The sequence below is a fragment of the Berghia stephanieae genome, chromosome 6 (genome assembly GCF_034508935.2).
Source record: "Berghia stephanieae isolate SIO BIC M18660-M18661 chromosome 6, UCSD_Bste_1.3, whole genome shotgun sequence".
Lineage (NCBI taxonomy): Eukaryota > Metazoa > Mollusca > Gastropoda > Nudibranchia > Aeolidiidae > Berghia > Berghia stephanieae.
Window position 1 is genome coordinate 61,442,921 of NC_088365.1, and position 17,309 is coordinate 61,460,229.

Sequence of the window (17,309 nt, forward strand, 5' to 3'; positions counted from 1 at the left end):
GCCCTTGGCTGAGAGGGAATCAGTCAACTGTATGATGTTAGTCTTGTGAGGTGATATTTGTTTTCATTGTAAGTCTCTCTTCTTCTGTACTGATCATTATATTTTTGTATTGAACATATCTTGTAAACATCTGAGTGTGTCCATCATGGTGAGATCCTGTGCTGGTGCCTAGATGAGACTTTTAGATAATCTCAAACTTGATTCTTTGATGGTATGTTCTTAGAATCGGCATCTATTCCCTATTCAAACCATTTCCCCTTTGTCTTACATTTTCTTCAGTGCTTTAATTATAATTCTATAATTTTTCGACAATAAGCTTTCTTCCTTTTTACTGGTGCTGATCTGACCTAGATGTATTAAAAGCGTCGTAAAACCCTTAAAAATAATTAAAACAAACAATTTTTATCGGGCTAGAATTCCATAAAGATGATGATGATGATAATATTAATAATAATGATAATCCTAAATGACAGTGAAAAAGTTCATTATTTTAAGATTTTATTCACCACAAACCTTCTATATATATCAATTTCCAAACTTCACGCATAATTTTAGGCCCCCGTACTCCAGACAAATACCCCATACAAAGGGTTGTGAATCCCTAAATGTATATTTGTTTTTAATATCAGTGCGAAACCTTTGCTTAATATGATGTTCTTTTCAATCTTTTGTTCTGCTCAGGTGAATAAAGATAGAAAGCAAATTTTACTGTCAAAATGTTGTGGGGTTCGTGTGAACAAAGATAGAGAGCAAATTTTACTGTCAAAATGATGTGGGATTCATGTTAACAAAGATAGAGAGCAAATTTTACTGTCAACATGATGTGGGATTCATGTTAACAAAGATAGAAAGCAAATTTTACTGTCAAAATGTTGTGGGGTTCGTGTGAACAAAGAGAGAAAATTTTACTGTCAAAATGATGTGGGGTTCAGGTAAACAAAGATAGAAAGTAAATTTTACTGTCAAAATGATGTGGGATTCATGTTAACAAAGATAGAAAGCAAATTTTACTGTCAAAATGATGTGGATTTAGGTGAACAAAGAAAGAAAGCAACTTTTACGGTCAAAATGATGTGGATTATAAAAAAAAAAATTCATTTACTATTTGAATTGTGAATGATTTTTTTCTCTCTCTATTTTTAGGTCTAATTTATGGAGCTGCAATAGGAGACGCTATTGGTATTTCTTGCCAGTGGATGTCCGACGATGAAGTGCTTTTCCATTATGGCCCAGCAGACGAGGATCTGGAGTATGACAAAATCGTACAGGATGAGCATCGCGTGCTGTGGCGGCAAGGCGACTGGACCTCGAATTTTGATCAATTTGTGAGTGGAGTTTGACATTCATCCGTTTTGGTTTTTAAAAAAAATATTCTTGTGAAAATCAGGATTATTTCCAAAAGTTAAACAATTTTTTAAATTTTTTATTTAACCATCATTTCCTAGACATTTGAAAGCTTTAATCCGAAATGTTCAGTAGTGATCAAAAGTAACGTTTTATTTTTGTTTTCCGTTACCTGTTTTACATTTGAGTTTTTATTTATATAGCGCAATATCCACCAAACATGCTCAAAGCGCTTTACAAAGGGTCCCTGATCAACAGCTACACGCGACATGTAGAACGAGACATTAACGCCTGTGAAGCGATATTACAATTTTTTTTTTTGGACAGAGACAACGCTGTTAATGACCAGGCACTCATTTTACACCTGAGTACAGTGAGAGAATGTGATTAGAGAGCCTTTTCCAAGGACTCAAGTATGCATCGAGCGAGGCTCGAAACTAGGACCTTCCAATCCGAAAGCGAGTGTCATATCACAAGACCACAAAGCCGCACGATACACCCAAAAGTGTTACACATCGACTGAAAGAGGGATGCTAACCTGGAAATCTTCAGACTATAATTGGATAATAACCGATTCACCTGCTTCAAGTCCCGTGAAGAGTCAGAAAGAAATCTCGATTTAGGTAACCCATGATCAGTATCGGCCCCTTTCCTTGTGAAGTGAAGTGAATGCTCTACCAACTAAGCTTTTGTGACATCCAGTTAATTATATATAAAAAATATTTATATTTAAGTTGTAATATATATATATATATATATATATATATATATATATATATATATATATATATATATATATATATATTATATATATATATATATATAGCTTCTTAACTCACTCAATCCTAGAGATTTTTGCTACTTTTCAAAATTGGAAAAAAATGTATTAAAAGTGAGCATGTGCATAGATAGTTTTATTCAACTACCATTAACATGTAAAGACTAAAAAACATTAACTTTGATACTACGCCTATAATTTGTCTCAGAAAAAATGTAATAAATAGGCATGGGGTAAAAGTAAACCCGGGTAAGCTACGGATATAGTCGCTGTTAGGGTTGAGTGAGTTAAAGTGACAAAAAGTTAACGATTCACAATTCTGATTATTTTTTATTAAAAATTTTTTTGTCTGGATCATGCCTGAAAAATAAGAGGTTTGAGTCGATCAGCATCAATTTGATTCTAAATGCGGCTATGCGGTCTTGTGGTATGACCCTTACTTTTGGATCGGAAGGTCCTGGGTTTGAGCCTTGCTAAACAGGTGTCTTGTCACGTCCTAATGTAATGTGTTGCTGTTAGCCAAGGGACCCCTTTTAAAGCGTAAAGCGCTTTGAGCATGTTTAGTGGATAGTGTGCTATATAAAAGCTCAAGTTAGTTAGAAATTCAATTTCGCATCATCAGGAACATTGTGACATATAACCAGATGAAAGTGTCAGATCACGAATGATGTTTTTTTAAATTTCTAAACTCGTTCTCAATTTAAAAAAAAAAACACTTTCTTCTAAATTAGATGTTGGTCATGGAGTCGTTGGTTTCCTGGGGAGGTGTCGTAGACGAGCTGGAATTTGCCAGGCGCTTGAAGAAATGGGTCAGTCATGGATTTCCAGAGCTGGGTGATTCAGCTGGTGTCCTGACAAGTCCTACACTTCAGAAAGTATGTTTCTTTTTGACGCATTTTCATTCATGAGCTATCAAGGATAAAATATAAACAAACGAACCAAAAAAAAAATATCAAAAAAAATTCGCACTCAGCTTAAACTAGGGAAATGAAAATTCCTTAAGACTTTTTTATTCTAAAACTGATTAGTACAGGTGAAGATGTTTTGCATTCATTTAAACCCTGCCAGACACAAGAATGAAAAAACAAATACCCTCTCAAAGGCTTAATAATACTGAGTCACTTTCTCCACCGATAGCATGCAAGATATCACAGCAAAGAACAAAAATGTCTTCAGGTGACCTTTAAATGTTTGTACATTTTTCTCCTCCCTGATTTTTATGGGCTGGATGGGGTCTCTTGACCGCCCATGGTGGGTGAGAGGTCACTTGCTGTGTCATCTATTCTCGCCAACCTTGGTGTATGAAGTATCTATTTTTATCTCTGTTGTATTTATAAAAATGTAAATATGATACTTTTTTTTCTGTAAAAGGGTTGTTTTGTTTTTTTACATAAGTTTTTTAATTATCTTTTCCTTTAAGTTAGAGCACATCAAAAGGAAGATGTCACATTTAGCAATAAACTAAATAGCAAAAGGCTAACATCAGATCGCTGTAATGATGGAGGTCCACAAAGTAAAGTAATTGCTTGATAAATAACTTTGTCATTGTCGTATTATGATTATTCTACACAAGGCAAAGTGATACTGAGCTGCTTTTTAATAATGTATTTATGTTGGGTTTTTTTGTTGTTGTTGTTGGCTGAAGAAGGGTTTTGAGCCCGAAACATTCTGTGTATGGTATTTTTTACAAATAATTTTTTAAGCTGTTATATTCATTTTTAAAATTTCTATTATTATTATTGTACAGGTAGTTTCCCATCAATCTTTCACAGAGGATCCTCATTCCTCTGCCGCTCTAGTACTACAAGAAAACAGCCCACAAGCACCACGATTATCCCCAGTTTTGGAAAATGGCACTGAAGGGGCCAGTGATAATGTCAGTGTCAGTATCAACACCAGCCCCAGTCCATCCCAGGAGAGTTCGCCACCAACCTCACCACTCCCGTCAAACCAGCCGCAGCAAATGTTTCACAACAACAACAACCATCGTAGACTACGCAGACTGTCGTCGAATTCGTCGTCGCTGTCTTCACTCTCCATATGTAGCCACGTTGAAGTGGCACAGAAATTGATGGACACGACGCCGTCGGCTTTATCCTGTTGTTTTGGGGAGGACAGCACAGCCCTGGTTCGATCTGCCGTTCTCGGTATGTAAATTGAGCTGAAATTGTAAATTGAGCTTTTATATAGCGCACTATCCACTAAACGTGCTCAAAACGCTTTACATGGGGTCCCCGGCCAACAGCAACACTTAACATGTAGGACAGGACATTGCGCCTGTTAGGCGATATTACATTATTTTTTTTCAGACAGAGGCAATGCTGTTAACGGCCAGGTACTCATTTTACACCTGAGTACAGTAAGAGAATGTGAGTAAAGAGCCTTTTCCAAGGACTCAACTATGCACCGAGCAAGGCTCGAACCCAGAACCCTTCTGATCTGAAACCAAGGCTCGAACTCAGGACCTTCTGATCCGAAAGCGAGTGTCTTACCACAAGACCACATAGTCGCTTAGTTAAATCCACACTAAGTCACAACTCTTTTGATCTGCTTTTGATGGTCCCAAATTTTCTGTTCTTTATCTCTAAGTGTGTTCCATTGAAAATGGATATCCTCAGCCTTGCTTAAAGTAAATCAATACTTCTGATCCAGCATTGCTGACTTTATTAACTCACTCAATCCTAGAGATTTTTGCTACTTTACAAAATTGGAAAAAGTGTATCAAAAATGAGCATATACGTACATAGATAGTTTTATTCAACTACCATTAATATGTAAAAACTAAAAACATTCGCTTTGATATAATTTGTCTCCTCCTTATAATTTGTCTCAGAAAAATATAATAAATAGGCACGGGGTAAAAGTAGACCCCGGATAAACTAAGGATATAGTCGGTATTAGGGTTGAGTGAGTTAAGATTTTACTGCATCTTTATTGGAAGTGATTATTTATCTGGAATCCTATTCTAAAGACCTATTTGGGTGAACAGTTTTTTGCATTTGTCTCCCATTGCACTAAATGGTATTATGCTGGTATTCTTTGAGGATGATAATGGAATATTTAGCCAGAAAGATGAGACTTATGTCAATAATCTTTTGTTAGATTTTGTCCAAAGCTTATAAATTCTCAAGAAACCAAAAAAGATTTTTTTTAAAAGTTGAACGCTTGTATGCACAATATCCACTAAACATGCTCAAAGTGCTTTTCAAGGGGACCCTAGCCAACAGCAACACTTAACATGTATGACGGGACAGGACACCTGTTAGGAGGCGATTTTTTTTTTTTGTTAAATTTTATTTCGACAAAGACAATACTGTTAACGGCCAGGTACTCACTTAACACCTGAGTACGATGAGAGAATATCAGTAAAGGACCCAACAATGTGCTGCTAAGAGCGGAACTCGAACCCAGTACCTTCCGACTCAAAGGCGAGTGTCTTACCCCTACACTACATCATCATCATTTCCTTTTTCACCGTGGGTCAGGCTATAGGCCACAGACAAACCGTTTCCATCCCCCTCTATCTTGAGCTAACTTTTTAAATCTCATTCCATGTCTTATCACTTCTCTGTACATCAGCTTCGTTAACTCTTCTCCATGTTCCCCATGGCTTTCCCCTTGATCTTCTGCCCTGAGAGCTTTTCCCTGCATCATACACGATGTGAACATTCCACGACGGAACCCGAACCTGCTTGTTTGGCGAAGACGGGTCAGCAGAGTCCTTTTGGCTTTGTCTGTTGTCCTTCGTATATTCTGTCATCGCAGAAACTTTTTACAGGGATGTAAATCTTTCAGAATTATTAGGATTTCCTATTTTTCACACATTTTATAGCTTCTCCAAACTATTTAAATATTTCTTAATACCTCACTACCAACAACTCTTGTGATAAGAGATACTACTGTACAATAGAGAATTTGTAGTGAATATCCATTTTCAATGTACTGAAACACTTAATCAACACTACTGTTGTGTCAGTTATGATTATACATGTATTTAACCATTCAACTTATTTCCACGACAGCTTCCGAATTTTAATTTAAAAATCAAATCTTTCTTTTAGCTTGGGCGATTAAAGACTTAAGTCGCCCAAGCTAAGAGAAGGATTTGATTTGTCTGAATGAGTTTCTGTAACAATTTGAGTTTTACAGAAAGGGGGTTAACCCTTTGACAACTCCCACAACCTGGAGGACCGGGCGACTAAAAAAGGGGAAGTTGCACAACATTAGTCGCCTTTTATGACATGCTAGCTTGATGTTGGGCTATTCTGGCACCCTCTCTGTTGAGGGACTTCGGACACCACGTAGAGGGTTAGGCTACACAGCCAGCCAAAAATGTAAAATATCACGTCTCCGATTATTTCAACTTTAAAGTCACTTTTCATCTCGTTCACCCCGAAATAATTCCAAACTGAGGCAGTTAGTCACATTTTTTTTACACAAAAATAAAAAAAACTTATGGAGGTTTTCATTTTGGCGTACTCAACTAATTTTAAACCTTTACTCAGCAGGGCCTTGGATCATGTGAGAAATTGTTTAAACTTGTTAGGTCATAACAATTAATGAAATATTATTCCATCTGTTTTCCTTAACTAAACAGTGACAATTTCATTTAGTATTCTATTATTATTTAGTATTATTTGTTGGAAAACTCATTCAAAATAAAACTACCACCTCAAGAAGTACCCAAATACTAAGGTGGAAAATAATCCTTCCACTACAATGTAGACCAAAATATTCCACCCAAATAAGATAGCACACGGTGTTTGTATTAATAAAGTGGTAAAAAAAACTTCTACACAAATAAGATAGCTAAAGGGGTCTATGTTATTTAGGTGTGCGGCTATGTGGTCTTGTGGTATGACACTCGCTTTAAGCCTTGCTCGACGCATAGTTGAGTATTGGAAAAGACTCTTTACTCACATTCTCTTGCCGTACTCAGGTGTAAAATGAGTACCTGGCCATTGACAGCATTGTCTCTGTCAGAAAAAAAAATGGTATTATTGCCGAACAGGTGTCATGTCTCATTCTTTATGTTACGTGTTGCTGTTGGTCATGGAACCTTTGTAAAGCACTTTGAGCACTTTTAGCGGATATTGCGCTATATATAAAAGCTAAAAAAAAAAAAATAACACTTACCATCTTATTTTATACTTCAGGGAAAGACTATGATGAAAAAGTGGTGACAAATGATATTATGCATTAGACTAGTGGGTCCCAATAGCTCAGTTGGTAGAGCACTTGGATCAATCCCAGGTGTAGTGGAGATCTTTTTCTGACCTCCTGTCCACCCAGCAATGATAAGGTTGCTAGATCTGTCAGATCTGGTGGATGATAAATATTATTCGATCCAAAGGGTAGAAAGCAATCGCTTTATTTTTTCAGTCTTCCGCTTTAGAAAATGTGGTGAACTCCAATTTCAAGGGCCTTATGGCTCTGAAGGACTATATTTCTTTATGTATTTAGAGTATAAAAGATGAATAAATCAGATTAACTCTCTCCTTACCAGCCATTTTTAGGATTTTCCCCAAAACTTCACCCCCACCCAACACAAAAATAGTTTTTTCTTTCTCAAACAGGGAAGCAACAAATACTTTATATTAATTATATGCATAATATTGATCATCAAAATGAACTCTACAACACAGTGTGACATTTTTATAGCTATTTTTATTTAAATTGTGTGATTTACTAAAGAAATCTGAATGATAAAAGTGCTGGTTGGATCGTAACGAATGTGACGATTTTCCTATGATTGGTAAGGAGAGGGTTAAACAAAAAAAATGTTGAATTTTGAAATTGGCTTTATGATGATTTCAGGCATTCCAAACTTCCATAATACTCATGAAGTGGAGAGTAACACCGTCCGAATCTGCAGGACAACTCACGCCCACCCGAAATGTATTGCAAGCTGCATTATAGTGTCTTCAATTGTATCGTTACTGCTGCAGGTAATTTTTTATTCTTATACCTGGGTGGGGTTCCTGACCTCCCATTGTGGGCAGGGTCTTCTATCCCCTTATATCTGTTTTCCAACATGCTTTTTGTCTTTGAGATCACTTGGTTTTGTCCTGGCCCTGGCCAGATACCCAAGCTGTGAGGGAAACATTTAAAATGTATAGTTAGAGTTTTGGGAGATGATATTTTTTGTCTTGTAAATCATCTCCCCGTTATGCACTGTATTATGTTATGTTTACGTATTATAAATGATTTGTAAACATTTGAGTGTATTCCTCTTAGTGGGGACCTGTGCTTGTGTCTGTATGAGACTTTTAGGTGATGTCAAACTAGTACTTTGATAGTGTGCTCTTGGAGTCTACATCTGTTCCCTATTTGAACCAATTCCCCTTTCTCTTACCTTCTCCTGGATGCTTTAATTGTAATTCTGGAGCATTTTCTTCCCTTTTACTGTCGCTGATATGGCCTAAGTGTGTTACAAGCGCCGTAAAACCCTTAAAAACAAAACAAAAACAGATTCTTTTAGTTTAGGTCTTTTTGGTGCAGGTTAGTGTTCTAGTTGTAGCAGTCCAGGGTACCAGACAGTATTTGGGGTCAGGGTATTAAATTTACTCATATGTTACAGTGAATGACATAGCCAGTCGGATGGTGAAAAGGTTTGAACTGAAATATTGCCAAATTTAGTTCGAAGGTCAAATTTTATCCAAAATGAGTTGTTTTCAAAAATTATTAAATCAACCCTTTTTGTACACTTTTGGGAAATATCAAAGTTTAATTTCACTTCTAAATATATTTTTACAGCCAGTCAAGTTGAAAAAGTATGAAATATGAGAAAAGTTCCTGGATACCTTTCCCATACATCTGACCACAGCTTCAGAAAAATCACCCAATTTACTTCAAATAAAGATTAAAATACGGAGCATATTCTTTCAGACAATGCAAAAAATGCAAATCCAAAATTTTCACCTTCCGACGGATTGTGTCATGTACTGACCCATATGCCAGTCAACATCACTGACCCTATTAAACGTACTTCAAGCAATTTGCTGAAATATTTCCCTCCTGTTACCATCAGGCCCTCCCCCGCCCCTTCCAAAAAAAACCACAAAAAGACAACTTGAGCTGTTAGATAGGGCAATCTCCACGAAACATGCTCAAAGCACTTTACAAAGGGTCCCAGACCAACAGTAACACGTAACATATAGAATGAGACATGATGCCTGTTTGGCGATAATATTTCCGAAGTTTTAGGAGACAAAAATTTTAGTCACTGCAGTTAACTTTAATATTCGTTTTTCTACGTTCTCAGTGCTGTTAATAGGGCTGATATTGTATTCAGCGTGATGTTTGATTGAGCTCTTAACACAATCCAGATAGTTGACACATATTTTTTTTTTAATGTGAGTTTGTTTCTTGACGACTTTGTGAATTTTGCAGTGATGGGCCCATTGGCAAAAATATAACCCGACCATCTTTCTTTTCCATCCAGGGCAACGAGTCTTCCAGCAACTCAGTTCTTGCAGAACAACTGAGAAACATCTTTAGTCGAGCTGCCACTTACCTTACTGATGACGCAGATAAAGAGGAGCTCTGCAACTTGATGGGAAAGAAAGACTTGTCAAGGTTAGTTTATGTTTGAAATATTTGCAAAGCACAAGAGATTCCACGATAGGTCAACTCGCTTTGTGTAAATTCTTGCTTTAAGTTAGCCCAAGGCAGTTTTTTTTTTCTTCTTTAATAATGTTGCCGAATTCTGATCATGTCAATGGTTCAAATTTACCTTAAGTAAACATTTAACAACGGAACAACTTTAAAATAGTGTAATAATTATAGGATTTGCAGCTTGAAAAAAAAAAAAGCCCACCAAAATCAAAGACGTGTTTAAACTTTAATTTAGTATACAAAGATTAATTATGATTCCGGTTTCCCCTTTGGCAACAAAATAATATGATGAATGAGACACTGAAGACAAATGAGGTGATGGCGTTGTTAAGGGGAATAAACAAAAGAACCTGAAAAAGTATATTATAATAATAATAATAATAATAATAATAATAATAATAATAATAATAATAATAATATAATAATAATAATAATAATCATCATCATCATCATCATAATAATAATCATAATGATAATGATAATAATAATAATAATAATAATAATAATAATAATAATAATAATAATAATAATAATAATAATAATAATAATAATAATAATAATAATAATAATAATAATAATAATAATAATAATAATAATAATCATCATCATCATCATCATAATAATAATAATAATGATCATCATCATAACAATAATCATAATGATAATAATAATAATAATAATAATAATAATAAATAATAATAATAATAATAATAATAATAATAATAATAATAATAATAATAATAAACTTCATTGTCCAAAGAAATGGAAATTGATTTTGGTTCACATTGATGCCAATATAAAATTCAATTATAGTAAAGTGGATATATACATGTACACACCCCACATTCACATAGGCTACATACATACACATGAAAAGTAGAAAACGGTAAGGGCTGCCTGAAGCCGGTGATCGTAAAATACTAACGAAAGAGTGAAAATGGAAAGGCTTCGTATGGGAACAAAACAGACAATGGACGTTTCGGGTACAAACCCTTCGTCAGCACAACAATACACAAATAAACGTGGAAAACAAATAAAATATAATGAAAAATAACTTGTATCGTCTGTACTCAATGGTGGTTGCAGTATGAATGAAATGTTAGCGTGGCGTGGGTAGAGGATAGGGTGCCCCAGGGGGGTGATCTAATTGATAAGCAAAGGTCAGCGTCAGGGAACAGAACTTTCCAGACTATAATGGAAGATAAAAGACATATTGGTAGTAGTAGTAGTAGTAGTAGTAGTAGTAGTAGTAGTAGTAGTAGTAGTAACAAGATATGAAGTGAGTAGAAAAGTGCCAGAAGACAATAGAGAATAAAAATTTTTTTCGCGGCGGTGGTGGGGTTTGAACCGGCGACCTTATTGGTACGACAACTCCGCCTGGCAGGTGAGAGCGTGGCTCTACCGTGTGAGCTATCCACGAACACTAAAATATTCGTTTCAAACCCAAAGTCATTTCTAGATCCCTCTCTCACCCACTTCTTGAGATCGCCGATTCGTTCGCCACCATCGCGAAGTAATTTGGACCAGCAGTTAAGCTTAATAGCCAATATTCTCATCACAAACATATTACATAGAAACGATTGAGACATTGAGTATGCTCCGGTGTATGGGGTGAATTTTTAATTCAGAAAAGTGAGTGGAGCAGGCACTTATGTTGGTAACAACAAGATATGAAGTGAGTAGAAAAGTGCCAGAAGACAATAGAGAATAAAAAATTTTTTCGCGGCGGTGGTGGGGTTTGAACCGGCGACCTTATTGGTACGACAACTCCGCCTGGCAGGTGAGAGTGTGGCTCTACCGTGTGAGCTATCCACGAACACTAAAATATTCGTTTCAAACCCAAAGTCATTTCTAGATCCCTCTCTCACCCACTTCTTGAGATCGCCGATTCGTTCGCCACCATCGCGAAGTAATTTGGACCACAGTTAAGCTTAATAGCCAATATTCTCATCACAAACATATAACATAGAAACGATTGAGACATTGAGTATGCTCCGGTGTATGGGGTGAATTTTTAATTCAGAAAAGTGAGTGGAGCAGGCACTTATGTTGGTAACAACAAGATATGAAGTGAATAGAAAAGTGCCAGAAGACAATAGAGAATAAAAATTTTTTAGTAGTAGTAGTAGTAATAGTAGTAGTAGTAGTAGTAGTAGTAGTAGTAGTAGAAGTGGTAGTAGTAGTAGTAGTAGTAGTAGTAGTAGTAGAACGCTGTAGTGGAACAGTAGGGGGGGGGGTGGAGGGGGCGAGGTGAAAGGGTCACGGCGGAGGTGGGGGGGGGGTTTGTTGGATGAGCGAAGGTCGAATCTTCGCGAAGGAACGATGCGATAGTAAAGTGGAATACATCAATAAATAGATAGATGGATAGGCAGATAGATGGGTAGATGGTCAGAAAAGAGGGGAGAAAAGGGAGAGAGAGAGAGAGAGAGAGAGAGAGAGAGAGAGAGAGAGAGAGAGAGAGAGAGAGAGAGAGAGAGAGAGAGAGAGAGAATTTAATAAAAGAAAAAAAAATTTAAAAAAAAAAAAAAAAAAAAAAAAGGGGGGGGGGGGGGGGGGGGGGGGTTGGTTTGAGGCGGACCGGTAGAGAGGGGGAATCAGAGAGAGAGAGAGGGGGGGGGGAGGGAGAAAGAGGGAGGGGGGGGACAAAGAAAGAAAGAAAGAAAGAAAGAAAGAGAGAGAGAGAGAGAGAGAGAGAGAGAAAGGGTGGAGGGGAGGTGAGAGAGGGCGAGTAAACAGCCGAGTGATAGCTGGGTCTATATGTATATTAATGGATGAAAAAGTGGATGATTGGACACAATGAGAGAGAGCTAGGAAGGTAGATGACTATGAATCGGTGGATAATCAGTAGATAGATAGCTAGCTAGCTAGCTAGATAGATAGATAGATAGATAGATAGATAGATAGATAGATAGATAGATAGATAGATAGATAGATAGATAGATAGGTAGGTAGGTAGAGTTGTACTTTTAGTAGTATGAACAGTAGTAGTAGTAGTCGTAGTAGTAGTAGTGGTAGTAGTAGTAGTAGTAGTAGTAGTAGTAGTAGTAGTAGTAGTAGTAGTAGTAGTAGTAGTAGTAGTAGTAGTAGTAGTAGTAGCAGTAGTAGTAGTAGTAGTAGTAGCAGTAGTAGTAGTAGTAGTAGTAGTAGTAGTAGAAGTAGTAGTAGTAGTAGTAGTAGTAGAAGTAGTAGAAGTAGTAGTAGTAGCAGCAGCAGTAGCTGTAGTGGCAGAAGTGAGAGCAGCAGTGGTGATGAATATGGGTGACGTTGACATCTAGTGGTGGTCAATCCTGGTGTTGAGTCCGCGTGGAGTCAGCGTTCCCAACAACTTGATCAGGTGAGTTTCCCTACGTCGACGGGCGGAAGTGTCCGAATGGCAAAAACTGAGCACACACACACGCACACACTGTACATCGCAGTGGTCTGGCAGATTGAAGTGTCTGGCCACTGCTGTGTCTGCACAGTTCGATATGTCACGCAAGTGCTGCACGAATCTGTCACCCAGCCTCTTTCCGGTCTCACCAACGTAAGCAATCCCACACAGGGAGCACGTAATCGCATAGACTAGATTACGGTCAGTGCAAGTAAACGGCCGCCTGATGTCCCAAATCTTGTCTGGAAAGCTGACTCTGTCATACTCCCACAGGTGCCCACAAGTCTTGCATCGGGGTCGCATACACGATCTGGCTTTAGGTCCATCCCTAGGTATGGGTTCCAGGCGGCTTCTGACAAGGAGATCCCTCAGGTTACGATCCCGTCGATATGCTACCAACGGGGGTTCTGAGAAAACTCTGTGGGTGTCTTCGCCCGCCTGGAGGATCCCATAGTTCTGCAATAGGATGTTCCTCACTTGATCGGCATGGGGGTGATGCGTGAGGACTAAAATGGGACGCTGTGTCTCCTGCTTCCTGGCATTACGAGGCCTCATTGCTGTTTCTCTCGACACGAGGCTGGCTTTCCGGACAGCCTTAAGCAAAACCCTTTCGGGATATTCCCGTGCCCTAAAAAAATCGAGCATGCGATCACGTTGAAGCGCAAATTCATCATCTTCCAGACAGAGTCTCCGCAAGCGGAGTATCTGACTGAATGGGATGGAGTCTTTGCACTTCACCGGATGGGATGACCGATAGAGCAGGTAGCTGTGACTGTCCGTTTCCTTGTAGTGTACAGTGGTCCGTACTCCCGTGCTGGTCAATACAGCCTTGATGTCCAAAAAGTTCACCTCAGAGGTTGAAATCTCATAAGTGTACTCTATGGACGGGTGGAAGGAGTCCATCGCTAGGATGAACCCTTTCAACTGGCTGTGGGTCAATGACGTAATGCCGAAACAGTCGTCAATGTACCTTTTGAACAGCTCGGGGCAGGTCCACTGTACTGATGGAAGAAGGTTTCCTCAAGGTAGCCCATGAAGAGGTTAGCATATGAGGGACCCATCTTGGTGCCCATCGCAACACCTGAGATCTGATGGAAAAATACATCATTGAACTCAAAAGTGTTGAGTGTGAGCACAAGTTCGGTGAGCCTCACAATGCTGTTGCTGGAAATCCCTGGTAATGGATGGCGGTCGACGAAATGCCTGATGGCACGCAGTCCGTCAGGATGCGGTATGGATGTGTACAGTGCCTTCACATCCATGGTGAAAATTAGCCGTGGACGTTCATCCTGGAATCGAATTTCGTCAATGACACCAAGAGCATGGTTAGTGTCCTTGATATACGATGGCAGGGTGGGAACTATACGTTGAAATACCGCATCGAGGAACTGCGATACCTTCTCAGTGGGGCACGAGATAGCCGACACAATCGGCCTTCCAGGTGGAGTGTCAGACAATTCCCGGATCTTGTGTATCTTAGGGAGCATGTAAAAACATGGATTACCTAGGTCGCTGGGGTCGTGTTTAAGGACCTCTGCTCTACTAGGTAATTCTCCCTGCGATATCAAAGACTGGATTGTCTGGTGGACTCTGGTGTTGTTAGCAAGTGTTGGGTCCGAAGTCACTTTCTCATAAAATATCTGGTCACTCAATTGCCTGTGGCCCTCAGCTCTATAGAGCTCAGCGTCCCAAACAACTACGGCCCCTCCTTTATCAGCCGCTTTGATCACTATATCACGACGTGATCTAAGTGATCGTACGGCAGCCCATTCAAGACGGGTGAGGTTAGACCTCTTGATAGGTGTGGGTCGTAGTGCCTCTATCTGTCTAAGACAAGTCTGGATAAACAGGTCGAGTGTAGGGGACTTGCCAGGACTAGGAGTCCAGTTTCTTTTACGTCGTGAGAAAGCGGCAAACGGATCCTCAGGGTCACGGTCATAGTCATGGTCACGTTCATCATCTTTGAAGTGATACTTCAAGCGTAAAATACGCATGAAGCGACGTACATCCGACTCAATGCGGGACTGGTCGGACGTTCTTCGCAGTGGGATGAACTTGAGACCTTTCCTTAAGACCGATTCCTCTGCACTGCTCAACTGGATGGTCGGGGGGACAGAAACCACCAGCCGGTGGTTGTTGTGGTTCCTACTGGGGGGGATAGCTCCAACATTATCCATCACGTGGGTGGGTTCGCTGGTGGGTGGGGTGAATTGATCGCTTCCAGACTGGTCCCCGGCTGTTGGAGGGACTCCCAAACCACCAATGGTGACTGGCTGGTTATGGGTGCCATTAAGAGCAGTGGGGCCAGAGGAAGGTTCAATGGGTGAATCCACCGATGGGAGTGTTGCCGAATGGGAAGGGAGGTTATCGTCAAGATGTGTAATTCTGTTAGGAAAGAGAGCATCTAATTTACTGGTTTTGACATAATTTAAGCATGCATGGTAATGTTGATTACATAAATGTATGAATAACCTAATGGCTTTGTAAAGTAAATGATTATGATAAGTACGATGCCTCAAGCATGTGGAGGATGTGTCGATGGTGTGTGTTAATTTGGATATCTGTTTGCGAAGGATGTCTGTAGTAAGTCTAAGTCGTTGCATGGCACACTTGGATTCTAATTCCAGAAACTGGGAGAACTGGGATGAGGTTAGAGAGCCTAAAGAAGGGTGGAAATGTGAAACGAATCCTTTAGGGGCCGTGCGTTTCCTAAGGCAGTACATTAAGAAATTCAAGTGGCTGCTAGCTCGAGTTTTATAGAGGGTGGCGTGGGCGAGAGTGTAGCCTACTTGAGATAGGTGGATAGGGAAAGAGGAAAGAAACGTACGAATGTCCCGTAAGGAAGAGCGCAAGAGTTGCTTGGGAGATGTATGAGGCATGGTGAAAATAGGGAAAGATGGCGAAAGGCTAAAAGGATGAGTAAGGTAATCAATAAGTATAGGTAAACTGGAGAGGCGAGTGAATGAGAGAAAGGAAGGGAGGGATAGACTGTGGTAAGAGAAAGGTAGTGGTTGAAAACGTGGGTGTGGTGAAAAATAATGCTGAGATGTAAATGATAAGGAGAGGGGGGGGGGGGGGGGGTAGTGTGCTAAAAGAGGTAGACTGGTAGGGGAGAAGAGTGTAAATAAATATATAAATATGAGAGTAATGAAAAGGTGATGATAGGGCAATGTTGGATAAAACTAGATTGATAAACTGAAAAGTATATTTAAAAAGTGCAACATATAGCAGTACAAATAAAACAGAAATAAACACTATACCTACGTAAAGTACTAGGTAACACTGATGGGGACGGTCCAAAAACACGGTATGGCAGCAGAAGTATAATTCAAGTGAATCAACGAAAAAACTCAAATGAATCAAAACGGAAAAGTAGAAAACGGTAAGGGCTGCCTGAAGCCGGTGATCGTAAAATACTAACGAAAGAGTGAAAATGGAAAGGCTTCGTATGGGAACAAAACAGACAATGGACGTTTCGGGTACAAACCCTTCGTCAGCACAACAATACACAAATAAACGTGGAAAACAAATAAAATATAATGAAAAATAACTTGTATCGTCTGTACTCAATGGTGGTTGCAGTATGAATGAAATGTTAGCGTGGCGTGGGTAGAGGATAGGGTGCCCCAGGGGGGTGATCTAATTGATAAGCAAAGGTCAGCGTCAGGGAACAGAACTTTCCAGACTATAATGGAAGATAAAAGACATATTGGTAGTAGTAGTAGTAGTAGTAGTAGTAGTAGTAGTAGTGTAGTAGTAGTAGTTAGTAGTAGTAGTATGTAGTATGTAGTTAGTAGTAGTAGTAGTAGTAGTAGTAGTAGTAGTAGTAGTATAGTAGTAGTAGTTAGTAGTAGTAGTAGTAGTAGTAGTAGTAGTAGTAGTGTAGTAGTAGTAGTAGTATAGTAGTAGTAGTAGTAGTAGTAGTAGTAGTAGTAGTAGTAGTAGTAGTAGTAGTAGTAGTAGTAGTAGTAAGTAGTAGTTAGTAGTAGTAGTAGTTAGTAGTAGTGTAGTAGTAGTAGTAGTAGTAGTAGTTTGTAGTAGTAGTAGTAGTAGTAGTAGTATAGTAGTAGTAGTAGTAGTAGTAGTAGTAGTAGTAGTAGTAGTAGTAGTAGTAGTAGTAGTAGTAGTAGTAGTAGTAGTAGTAGTAGTAGTAGTAGTAGTAGTAGTAGTAGTAGTAGTAGTAGTAGTAGTAGTAGTAGT

At 38.9% G+C, this 17,309-nt stretch overlaps 1 protein-coding gene across 1 annotated transcript in view; it reads left to right on the forward strand.

The window, feature by feature from the left end:
* LOC144975376 (uncharacterized) overlaps positions 1 to 17,309 on the forward strand; it is a 45,220-nt gene that overhangs the window by 15,211 nt on the left and 12,700 nt on the right. Inside the window, exons 6-10 of the mRNA XM_078919389.1 lie at positions 1,144 to 1,325; positions 2,854 to 2,997; positions 3,870 to 4,269; positions 7,940 to 8,070; positions 9,567 to 9,700. Coding sequence (XP_078775515.1) covers positions 1,144 to 1,325; positions 2,854 to 2,997; positions 3,870 to 4,269; positions 7,940 to 8,070; positions 9,567 to 9,700 — 991 coding nt within the window. The remainder of the gene's footprint in view (positions 1 to 1,143; positions 1,326 to 2,853; positions 2,998 to 3,869; positions 4,270 to 7,939; positions 8,071 to 9,566; positions 9,701 to 17,309) is intronic.